Source organism: Gadus morhua, chromosome 8 (genome assembly GCF_902167405.1).
Source record: "Gadus morhua chromosome 8, gadMor3.0, whole genome shotgun sequence".
In the NCBI taxonomy this organism is placed as follows: domain Eukaryota; kingdom Metazoa; phylum Chordata; class Actinopteri; order Gadiformes; family Gadidae; genus Gadus; species Gadus morhua.
Genome location: NC_044055.1, coordinates 20324624 through 20337416, shown reverse-complemented (window position 1 = coordinate 20337416; position 12793 = coordinate 20324624). Strand labels below are relative to the sequence as shown.

General features: G+C 43.9%; 1 protein-coding gene across 2 annotated transcripts; it reads left to right on the top strand.

Annotated features, from left to right (window-relative positions):
* Nucleotides 1–755: 755 nt before the first annotated feature.
* On the top strand, nt 756–12261 carry copb2 (COPI coat complex subunit beta 2). Of its 2 annotated transcripts, none has more exons than XM_030364060.1 (22): nt 756–955; nt 1393–1530; nt 1948–2034; nt 2272–2398; nt 2785–2933; nt 3303–3449; nt 3565–3664; nt 3892–4034; nt 4494–4693; nt 4925–5035; nt 5138–5226; nt 6509–6615; nt 6896–7039; nt 7780–7910; nt 8259–8466; nt 9010–9120; nt 9422–9636; nt 10010–10148; nt 10341–10478; nt 11165–11242; nt 11410–11565; nt 11738–12261. In XM_030364060.1, exons 1-22 carry the CDS (start codon nt 953–955, stop codon nt 11831–11833), a joined length of 2817 nt encoding a protein of 938 aa, XP_030219920.1. In that variant the 5' UTR covers nt 756–952; the 3' UTR covers nt 11834–12261. The 2 variants fall into 2 exon arrangements, with proteins under 2 accessions (XP_030219920.1, XP_030219921.1); XM_030364061.1 differs by having other exon boundaries at nt 11413–11565; nt 11738–12141.
* The last annotated feature ends 532 nt before the right edge of the window (nt 12262–12793 follow it).

The following is a 12793-nucleotide window of genomic DNA, read 5'->3' as shown; positions in this document are numbered from 1 at the left end:
AAGATTTGATTAATGTTAAATACCACTAAGGGTGAATTGTAATGAATACATCGAAACATAAACAGACAAGGATTCAAACACAAAACGACAGAATGCTTTGGTCATTATTACATTTTTTATAAAAAACATTCGAAACAAATACAAAAATTATTGGAGATGGTGTCTTCTAGAGGCACATTGGACCACTTTTAAACAAGATTTGACAAGCCCTACAGCTTAGAACCATCAGACCTGTAAATTGCCCGAAAAGCCCATTGGGAGAAATAATGAAATTGAAAAATGTTAGGCTACTTCAGAGTGAGTCCACTTTCTATAAGGGCCATGGGTGCAATGTGTGCAGAAGCAGAAATCATACAAATCACCAGACATGTTTTTCAAGACTTCTTCTGGAAAAAAGTTGAGGGGTATAATAACAATAAATGATTACATGATGATGTAATAATTGTATGTCATATTACAGCAATTACATAGATTTTATTAGGCCTGCATTTTGATATTGCAGATAAGCAGGATATGAATTAAGTCTTTAAATAAAACATTGAGCAATATCACACTTGTAAGTGTGTATTGCACTTATACACAAGTGCAATATTTACAGTAGGCCAAGTAACAGTAGGTGGCCCATTTGTTCAATTTTTTAGCAAGATCTTTTCTTTATGTAGCATACACCTAGAGACTGATATTTATCTGTGGAAACTATGGGCGACATAACAATAAACAGACATTATATATCGAACTTAGACCCACTGTTTTACCCCTTGGCCGCTGACGCGGTCCAGCTCCGCAGATCGCGTTTCACATCACCACCTCAGTGCCGAAGTCTCGCGAGATTGTGACTAAGGAAGTTCCACGTCAGTATCAGTGCTGTGTCCACTGAGTCGCATTATCGGGACCTGTATCTTAAATATCCTCTATAAAAATTCATCCTATACCGACAACGCGGGGATAAAAGATGGTAAGATTTTTTTTTAGAATTGTTTTGTCTTGGAGTAGTGTCAGACACTATCATTGTATCAGAGGTGTATCCCTTTATTAGAAAGCCTAGCTAGCTACGTGGTGTTAGCTTGTAACAAGTTGTCAAGACCAGACCTGGGACGACCTCGTCTGACAATCTATATATGACATTTGAGAATGTTATAAATGAAATGAGATGAGCTCAAATCTGTGTGTTATTATTTACATGAGAAGTATATATATTGAATACATAAAGCAAGCTAACGTTGACATGCTATTGTCAAGCCAGGTCGTAGGATGAAGAGCCGTTTGACAGCAGGAACAGTGTTGCCAGATTGTAGCATTTTTAGCATTTCACCAACTTGTCCGACTGCATCTTGACAAACTATCCAGTGTTTATGTAGAAAATGCTGGATGTAATTCTCCTCTGTCGTTTAGCCTCTGAGGCTGGACATCAAGAGGAGGCTCACGGCCAGGTCGGATCGAGTGAAGAGTGTGGATCTTCATCCGACCGAGCCATGGATGCTGGCCAGCCTGTACAATGGCAGTGTCTGTGTGTGGAACCACGAAACACAGGTACGATCGGAAAAATAACGTAAAGACTTTTTCATAGGTAACTGTGAACATTCAATTGCTTGTGATTTAATTGAAAGTCGAAGAACGACACCATTTATTTTTGTACATCCTCAAACTGTTATAAGTATGCATAACTTATGCACTTTTCGCACAACTGTCTTTAAGGGTGATATCTCGCCTTCTAGTTCTTCATTCAATGTTGTTGTGCCAAACAAGACAAAACAATAATTTTCCCTTTTTGACAATATAGTTAAACTTTAATATAATGTTGGTTACAAACTGTTTAGGCTCTCTTACATTTTGTTTAATTAGGTCCTACATTGTTCTAATAAATGCATTATTATACACTTTTATTCTTAACTCATTCTAATTACTTACTATTTTAAAGAAACAGCACTTTTTACCTTCTGTTTTTAGACGCTAGTGAAGACGTTTGAGGTGTGTGACCTCCCTGTAAGAGCATCCAAGTTCGTGGCCAGGAAGAACTGGGTCATCACTGGAGCGGTAAGGGGGATAGCCCTTCTTAGTAGCTTTGGTTATCTTATTTGAATGAAAGCCTAAAAGGAAATACTTCAGTCTATTTTTCTTTGTTTCCAAAATGAATACTATGTTACTGCCAACATCAATATTATGTTAATATTAGGATATTATCTTACCTTTATCCTGGCTTTTCTCTTTCATAAATTCTGAAAATATGCCGTATTGTCTGTAACTTTCCTTCCTCCCCCCCGTCACGTGCAGGATGACATGCAGATCCGTGTGTTCAACTACAACACCTTAGAGCGGGTCCACATGTTCGAAGCCCACTCTGACTACATCCGCTGCATCGCTGTGCACCCTACTCAGCCGTACATCCTCACCAGCAGTGGTACGCAATCTCATCCCTCCATTTGTTGACCCATGTCGGAGTAATGGACCCTAATAGCCCCTTTGTAGAGCCAAAATATAGTTTTTCTTTTGAGGGGGGGATGGAGAGAATCTGCATAAGCCTTAAGGGATGGTTCCCTTGATATTGAGGCAACACTGCTGAAACAACTCTAATAATGCATTTATGAGCATGCCCATGTTTTACCCATTTGCTATCCAATCTACTATTGTTTTAACGTGACTTAATATTTTATATATATTTATACTTTATACCCAAAAATACAAAATGGCATGTCTATTGGAAGAAGCCACATTTACTCAAAGTGTTGTTGTTTAGAGTTGGATACAAACACCTTAATTTGTAATAATGTATGATTGTGTGTGTAGATGACATGCTGATCAAGCTGTGGGACTGGGACAAGAAGTGGTCATGCAGCCAGGTGTTTGAGGGGCACACTCACTACGTCATGCAGATTGTCATCAACCCCAAAGACAACAACCAGTTTGCCAGCGCATCTCTGGACAGGACCATTAAGGTACGAACAGATCTCCTTTGTTGCAATCAATTTTTTATGTTATTTAAAGTAATGTGGCCATCCTTTTCGTGTATAATGCTGTTACCTTTACATTAGGATTAACAAACCATTATTATACCATTTAATTAATGGATTATGTATTCGATCTCGGGTGGTTTAAAAGTAATCACAAATAAAAAGTCTCCTGTGTTTAATCATATTGAATACAAGCCTTATTTAAGTATGAATCTTAACCAATAGCTACTGAAAGGGGGCAAGGGGTAGGGGGAGAGGGGTCAAACTATAAGCTCCTAGTTTCCCATTAGATTTACTCCCATCAAACATAGAAGGCACCAAAAATGTGAATGGCCCCCTGCGATGTCTTACCAGGTGTGGCAGCTCGGCTCCTCCTCGCCCAACTTCACCTTGGAGGGCCACGAGAAAGGAGTGAACTGCATTGACTACTACAGTGGAGGGGACAAGCCCTACCTCATATCAGGAGCCGACGACCGCCTGGTCAAGATCTGGGACTACCAGGTAGGAACAACCACGCCTTGTACCACAAGGGTTTGAGAGGAATCATAATGTCAATAAAAAGAAAAGAAAAATGTTTATAATGCCATAATAACAATTCTTCCTTTCTGTTTTCCAGAACAAGACCTGTGTCCAGACCCTGGAAGGTCATGCCCAGAATGTCTCCTGTGTCAGCTTCCATCCAGAGTTGCCCATCATCATCACAGGGTCTGAGGATGGTGAGACGCGCGCGCACGCGCACACACACACACACACACACACACACACACACACACACACACACACACACACACACACACACACACACACACACACACACACACACACACACACACACACACACACACACGTCAACATTTGTCCTAGAACTTTGCACCAAATGCAACTCCTCTCCCAAGTTATGCTGTTTCTAACTCAATCCCGATTTGTCCTCTGCCATGTCCAGGTACAGTGAGGATCTGGCACTCCAGCACCTACCGGCTGGAGAGCACCCTGAACTACGGCATGGAGCGGGTGTGGTGCGTGTGTGGCCTCAGGGGCTCCAACAACGTGGCCCTGGGCTACGACGAAGGCAGCATCATCATCAAGGTGACCTTAGTAAAGAGCACTGCTCGCCCAAAATTTGTTACCAGTCATATTGATCTGGAGAGAAAGGCTAGACATTTTGAGCAAAGCATTTAGTTTAGGAGGTTATGCCGTCTACTGCACTTAGAAATTATATGGGTTTGTGTCCTTTACCTCAATGGAGAGGAAACAGCCTTCAGGCTTTAAATGCTGTAAAGCTGTTTGCATAGAGGGAATTTATTGCAATCATTAGAATTGCATTCTAATGCATTCAGTGTCTATTCAAAGCAATGAAAAATATGAATATGTAGCCACAACTCAAAATTTACTGAATGAATATTCCTTTATGATGTAAAAAATATTACCAACTATATTTCTGTAACCAAAACCAAAAAGAGTTCTGTTACCGCATCTGCAACCGAGTCTGCTACAATATGTCGCGTATTTCACGCCTCACCCCCAATGTTTGTCCACACTGCTTAGCTCGGGCGTGAGGAGCCGGCTATGTCCATGGACGCCAATGGCAAGATCATCTGGGCCAAGCACAGCGAGGTGCAGCAGGCCAACCTGAAGGCCATGGTGGACACGGAGATCAAGGACGGAGAGAGGCTGCCCCTGGCTGTCAAAGACATGGGCAGCTGTGAGATCTACCCCCAGACCATCCAGCACAACCCCAACGGAAGGTAAAGACACATACAGACAGACGGGCAGACTTGCACCTACACACACACACACCAAATCTCTAAAACACATGTTATTCAGTTTTGTTACTACAGCAACTAGTAACCTACAGATATGCACAGCCTCAATTAGCCTTTTCATGTATATGTGGTCTGGGATGTCCTTTCTCACCTGTACTAGCACTGCAGTGTGACGGTGAGTCATGCCCTGTGTGTGCTGTGCCCGTGGTTCAGGTTCGTGGTGGTGTGTGGGGATGGAGAGTACATCATCTACACAGCGATGGCCCTGAGGAACAAGAGCTTCGGCTCGGCACAGGAGTTTGTGTGGGCGCACGACTCCTCAGAGTACGTACCTGGGAAGATGGCGTCTTTCTCCTTTTGTGAACTTGCCCTTTATCACAGCAATAAAGAATAAATAAAAATGTAACGTTCTTTTGTCATGTATAGATATGCCATCCGAGAAAGCACCAGCATCGTCAAAATCTTCAAGAATTTCAAGGAGAAGAAATCTTTCAAGCCAGACTTTGGCGCTGAAGGTAATCTTAATGGATATACAATATATATATATATATATATATATATATATATATCAGTGGCGGCTGGTGGTTTTTAAAGTGAGGGAGGAAGGACTGCGCACTTGGTTGCCATTGGCCTGCTTGCACTGTTGGTGTATGGTGGCATAAGAATGTGAGACTCAAGTTGTTTCAGGGTGTTTTGGTGAACTATAAAATAGCAGGGAGGGAGTTATGTGAACAAAATGTATACAAAGCCACCAGTGGCATCACTGTAATTTGAGAAGGAAAGGATGCAAAGCATATTAGTCAAATCAGGCCTACTATTGATTTGTAAAAGTAAATAAAAAAATCTGGGCCTATTATTGGGCCTATTTTTGCCCTCACTGACTGAAGTTATTTAGCTATGTTTATTTTCAGTTACAATTGCTTGTAATGCTACCAGTAAGTCATGCGTACCTAGCAAACCATGTAGCACTCACAACACTGACGTTGCCATTACTTCTGATTACCTTGATTTTGGGAAGTGGTCTACCTCTTTCTGAATGAGTGGAATGGTTTTTGTAATAAGACGTTAACAATGTCCTCCGTTTCCAATGTTTCCATTGTGCATTTAGGATCTCGCTATCGCAGATTTCACTTGCGCTGCGTCTCTCAGACTGAGCACCGCGGCAATGCAGACCGGGTTTGTTATCGACAGCGTTGCCAGATTGGGCAGATTTCCCGCCCAATGATAATTTTTCCAGCCTAACATGGTTAAAAGTAGCCCAATTCGGTGGGAAATCGGACCAATCTGTCAGCACTGCTCAACATCCAGGGATCCTGCTTATTGGTTCATAGCGCAGACGGATAGATTTTTGCGCGAATCAGACCCCTTAAGGTCCCACCCACTCAGAGGAGGATTTTCCTCCTCTCTCCCATTGAAACCCATGTTATCCACCGGCCGCCAGTACTTTCGGGAAAATTAATGGGAGTGGACGGCGGCGGAGGGAGGACGTTCCTCCCTGAAGTAATTGTCAATAGGCGATAGGGGGTGCTAATGTCCCTTTACCCAGGGAAACGAACATTATATATTCAAAGGCAATAAAGTAGTCATATTTAAGGGCATTAATTCATTACAATAGTCGGGGCAATCTAAATTTTTTATTCTCAACAATGTTAGGGAGGATCTTCCTCCCTCTCCTCAATGGAGAAGCCTCCACTGATATATATATATATTATTCCTGGTGACAAAATGTTGGTTGCCGTTCTTCCACATGTAGCCTGTGCTGATGTGTAAACATGGGCGTGGTTCGTTTCCCTACAGGTATCTATGGAGGCTTCCTCCTCGGGGTGCGGTCGGTGAACGGCCTGGCCTTCTACGACTGGGAGAACACGGAGCTCATCCGGCGCATTGAGATCCAGCCCAAACACGTAAGACTTCTCCTCGAGTAATGGGGAAAACACTTCCTAGTTTTAGTTGTATGTAGCTTTTCCCTCAGTGATTGCCAAAGTCATTGAGGCATTACCTGTAATATCTATTTATTAGACTATGGCCCAATCCCATTTCTACCCCTTACCCCTTCCCCTTACCCCTTCCCCTTCCCGTAAGGGGTAGAAATGGGATTGGGCCTATAAATCAGTCTCTCTCTCCTGTCCCTCTGTTCCATGTCCCTCTCCCTCTCTCTCTCTCTCTCGACCCTGCCCGCTGCAGATCTTCTGGTCGGACTCCGGGGAGCTGGTGTGCATCGCTACAGAGGAGTCTTTCTTCATCCTGCGCTACATGGCCGACAAGGTCGCTGCCTCCCAGGAGTCCAACGAGGGGGTCACAGAGGACGGCATTGAGGACGCCTTTGAGGTAAGTGTGCAAATTAGTATGTGTGTGTGTGTTTTTAGTTTATGTAAATAGGACTGTGTAAGGTCAATGTATTGGAGGTTTAACCTTTGCTGTCTACCTTTTCACTGTAGTCAACAATTTTGTTCAAAGTTATCTATACCTTCTCACTGCAGGAATGACTTTTGTTTAAACATTTCTTGATTTATAATCGGAGGGATATAACCCCACTATGCATTAGGGCTTTGACTCCGAACTTCATTATTCGAATATAATTTGAATATCAAAAAATAAATCAAAATTCGAACGAATATTAGGCAGCCCTTAATATTCGGGCAGGCCAAGAGGGAGAGACGTCGGAGAAAACGACGCAGTCTATTCATAATATTGTAATGACCACAGAAGAGGCAGTGAATGAAGTATTGATTAGACAGCGATTTATTAGAAACCTAATAAACCGTTGGAACACGCAAGATCGGTAACCATAGCAACGCGGTAAACAAACCTTGCGAAGCCCAATCCAGGTCTTACTGAAGGCATTTAATGGTCAAAATATTATTCATAAATATTTGAAAATTAATATGAATAAACAAACAAACTTCGAATATGATTTTTGGGCAAAAGTCAAAGCCCTACTTTGCATTGGATAAAAGGGTCTCTTAAGTAAATATTCTAATATTTAATACCAGTAAAGATTATCTTATAATTCCCTCACATCCATAGCTGGCCATTCTAAGCCTTGATTGGTCTCCTTTTTCCTGAAGGTGCAAGGAGAAATCCAGGAGATAGTGAAGACAGGGCTCTGGGTTGGAGACTGCTTCATCTACACCAGCTCGGTCAACAGGCTCAACTACTTCGTAGGAGGAGAGATCGTCACTATTGCTCACCTGGACAGGTACAGATACTCTTTGAAGTAAATCAAAAGGCGCAATGGTAAAGATTACACTTAAGTTATAGACTAACACGGGATACATAGTTCTGCATCAATAATATTATTGTTGGATTATAAAGAGTCAGGCTTTCTGCATTGCAGCTTTGATGGATAGAAGCCAGAGAAGTCAAATTATTTGCACCCAAGTAAAACATTAACATTCTCAACGTCAACAATTTACCAGCCTGGCATAAACAGTCGGGTCTGCCAGCGTCCTCCTTTATGAAGTGCCTCCTCCTGCCTTGAGGGGCTCTCTGCCTGGGTTCTCGTGTGGAGCTGACCTGGTTCATGTGTGACCTCCCCCCATGGCAGGACCATGTACCTCCTGGGCTACATCCCCAAGGACGACCGCCTCTACCTGGGGGACAAGGAGCTCAACATCGTCACCTACTCCCTGCTGGTGTCCGTCCTGGAGTACCAGACCGCCGTGATGCGGAGGGACTTCGGCATGGCGGACAAGGTCCTGCCCACCATCCCCAAGGAGCAGAGGACCCGTGTGGCCCACTTCCTGGAGAAACAGGTGAGCAGGAATCAGAGCTGTTATATTATAATTAGTGCTGTCGGTTAAACGCGTTATTAACGCAGAAGCAGTAGACTGATGGCTATGTTCAGGGCAGTATGTTTGTATGTTCATCGTTTAATTGCGCTATAGGCTTTTTTTTTTGTATCGTCCTGTTTTGATCAGTATATGCCATTGTTGTTATCAATAAAAAAACATTTGCACAAGGCAAGCCGATGCACTTCTCCATGTTGATAAGAGCATTAAAATGAGAAAAATTAATGGGACAAAGAAATCAAGGGATATTTAGCATAGAAAAAAATGTAATGCGATTAATCACGATTAAATATTTTAATCGCTTGACAGCACTAATTATAATCAATTACAGTTGAGCAAACATTTGCTCGCATATGCAGCACACTTGTATTTATGTTTATTGGATATTAATATTTTCCGTTCAAGAAGAGCTACTTAGCCCCTTGTCTACGTGCACCACTAGAGAAGAGTTGCTGGTGGTTTGTGATCGAATCAAAGTGTAAAAGGTGTGTTTTTGTGTGTGCGCAGGGCTTCAAGCAGCAGGCCCTGGCTGTGTCCATGGACCCAGAGCACCGCTTTGAGCTGGCCCTGAACCTGGGGGAGCTGAAGACAGCCTACCAGCTGGCCGTTGAGGCCGAGGTAAACACACCGCTGGTGGAACTCCAAACATTCGGGGGGTGGAAAGTATTTGAATCATATTCAATAGATTGATTATATTTACCATAAAACTCCCTGAAAACCGTTACCATAGGAGTTGAGGTTTAATGGCGAGGTTAACTTTAGCCAACAACAAATGTAGCCAACTTCAACCGAAACGAGTTTAAACACTTTCTTCTTCACAAGAGCAAGCCTCGTAAAGGCGACCGGTCGTCAAGGGGAAATTGGTTGTCATGACACCGCTTGACAAACTCCCATCCCCCTCTCCCCCACCGCGCCACAGGCGGAGCAGAAGTGGAAGCAGTTGGCGGAGCTGGCCATCAGTAAGTGCCAGTTCGGGCTGGCCCAGGAGTGCCTCCACCACGCCCAGGACTACGGTGGGCTGCTGCTGCTGGCCACAGCCTCGGGCAACGCCACCATGGTGAGCAAGCTGGCCGAAGGAGCCGAGAAGGACGGGAAGAACAACGTGGCCTTCATGACCTACTTCCTGCAGGGCAAGTGAGTACACTGGAGAGTGAGAGAGGGGTAGGCTGTCTGCTGCAGGTGTTGTTCCTTACCTCGCCCTAAATATTTTGATGCTGATCTAAAGTACCCCCCCCCCCCCTAGACACACACAAACACCTCCATTTTCGAATATGAGCTACCTTCTCTACCACATGCCTGAACGAGTGACCTTGGTAACGACACAGAGAGGTCCCTTGTGTGCAAAACTGTTGCACACAAGGGATGTAAAAATATTATGTAAAATACACTCTAAGTAGGACTACATTAAATATTTGTATTCAATGTAGTTTGGGGGTCCCTGTTGTGGGTCAGAGATGGGACTGGAGTTCTGATCCGCTCTCTTTTATGGTTTGGTTTCACCCTCCAGGCTGGACCAGTGTCTGGAGCTGCTGATCAGAACCAACCGGCTGCCAGAGGCGGCCTTCCTGGCCCGCACCTACCTGCCCAGCCAGGTGTCCCGGGTGGTCAAGCTGTGGAGGGAGAACCTGGCCAAGGTCAACCAGAAGGTATGTCCGACAATCAGCAACATCGACTAGAAGTCCTCATGCAAGTGGCTTGACACATCTCTTCTGTTTCTATTCATTTCAATATACCATTGTGCACCGCTTTGAGCTATCTGTGGGTTTGAAAATGTTTTTGGAACGAATGTGTGTTAGACTACATCTACTCACCATTGTGCCCTTGTTTTGGTTTGAAAGGCTGCCGAGTCGCTGGCAGACCCCACAGAGTACGAGAACCTGTTCCCTGGTCTGAGGGAGTCCTTCGGAGCCGAGCACTTCCTCAGAGAGACCTGCCTGGGGACCTCCAGGCCCGCCACCGACTACCCCCTGGTGACGGTCAGTTACGGGAGGCTCTGGGATTAAATTGTATCGTCTTTATTTGGATTGTCGTCATTAATGAGGGACATTTCTTACGGTGTATTTGCCACTCTTATGCCGCTTTTCCACCGCACATGTAGCTCGACTCGACACGACACGACTCGACACGACTCGACACGGTAGCAGCGCGGGTCCTTTTCCACCGCAAATAGTACCTCCGGGACGTGGGCGGGGTCGGCTGCGCGAAAGGGCCGTGACGTATTTTTGTACGCGACCCAAACAACACCTACGTAACCCACACATGGACAGAACCCACATAACAACAATGGAGAACATCGATGCGATGGTATTCGTGTTCGTATTATTAGCTGGCATGTTGAAGAAGTGGAATATGTTGGCTGCGGCGCTGCTATGGCTGTTACCAGCATGGTTGCCATGTCGCTCTCGTGACTTCGTCACACTCTCTGGCCAATCAGTGGCCGGCCGTCTGCCGACGTCACCTTTTAGCATCGGCTCAGCCGCTTGGAACCTAGAGCGAGGCGGTACTAGAAAAAGCAGCCACTTCAGGTACCAGATACCATGTTTTCGCGGTGGAAACGCAAAAAAGGCGAGCTGAGTCGAGTCGTGTCGAGCTGGTACCATGCAGTGGAAAAGCGGCATTACACCATTGTATTTTGAAACCTTGTGTCTTGTATACTTCTCAGCCCAATGAAGACAGAAACCTTCTAGAGGAGGCCAAGGGATATGAGCCCACTGGAGTGCTCCCTACCCCCACTACAACGGTGAGCCCCCCCCCCCTCTTTACGCATTGTCCCTCTTAAGACCCTGATTTATTTACTTACTCCACACATCATTTGACATCAATAAAGGACATATTACAGGTTGATAATGAGGGACTCCGAACAGCCAGTGTTTAGGCTTCACACTACTTCTCTGTCACCCTGGTCAGCAGTCAGAAGACGGTGACAAGGCGAGCCCAGTTGCCGGAATGATGGCTTCTATGATGGCGGCGGTCTCAGCCATGACACCCTCGCAGCCATCAGCCTCTTCCGTAGAGACTCCCGAGGAAGAGGAGGAAGCCCTTCACTCGTCACAGAAAGATAAGGTAGGGTCTCCCCTTTCTCTCTCTCTGTGAACCGTTTGGCTAATAAGGCGTTCTTATCTCATTGTGGAATAGTAAACATTATATGCACGGCTTCTTGAAGTGGGACATCCAGAAGTCTGACCCTGTGTTGTGTGTACATATCCCTTACGCTACTCCTCTCCTCTCCTCCCAGTCTCTGGACGATCTGGATGTGGACCTGGACAACATGGAGCTGGATGACATCGACACCACAGACGTCAACCTGGATGATGACTTTTTAGATGACTAGGATACGTCTCTCCAGCCCCAAGCGATCCCTAACCCCCCGCAAAGTTTATTTAATGAATTATGAGAGACCAAACCCCCCCTGCCCCACACCTCTATATTTTCTTCTTTGTTTTGTTGCCTAAAAGTTATTCTGCTGTCATGCCCTGCCACAGTCACAACATTTCTTAAGGTAATTTGTTTTGTTTGTTACTTGAAATGTATTTCGTTGTCCTGCCCAGCCACTGTCAAAGCATTTTGAAGGTTTTTAGTTTTTTTTTCGTAGAAGGAATTAAATGCTATCTATTTCAGAATAAAATTTTGTACCCCATTCATTGTTTTACTGTCACTAACGAGCCTTTGCAATGAGTTCTGTATTGACTCTCATGTGGCCTATGGTTGTGCATCATTTATCAGTTGGTCGAATAAACGGCAAATTGTTGTAAATATTCACTTTTGTCTTTATGTTTTTCTTGTTTCTACTCGCATTATAATGGAGGTATATTCATATCAAGGTTTTATTGGCAACTGGACTTTGGTAACATAAGCTATATTTGGAAGTCGAGGCAATTTTAGGCAGTTTTAGGCAAAATTATGTCTTGAAAGGAAAAATGCATTATTGGACGTGACAAATAATTTAAAATCACATAATGTAAACATACACAAACAATACATACACATTTTTTAATAACCTGCTCTGCTATTACAAATGATAATTTATTTGACCTCTTTAGAAAGGGATATAGAAAACAATCTAAAGAAAGAAACATGTAGTTCTTATAAATGCACTGAAAATGTGCTGGAGTTATGTGTCCTCTGGTCCATAACATTATTCTATTATTTAATAGCATCAGCAAATGGTCATCGGTAAAATGAAGATAGAACACACTATACTCCGGGTAGTATACTTAATAAAATACAGTGTGTTAATAGATGAGTTGGGTGGGAAGAAAGAAATATTATTCAAGATATTACAGAAATGTGT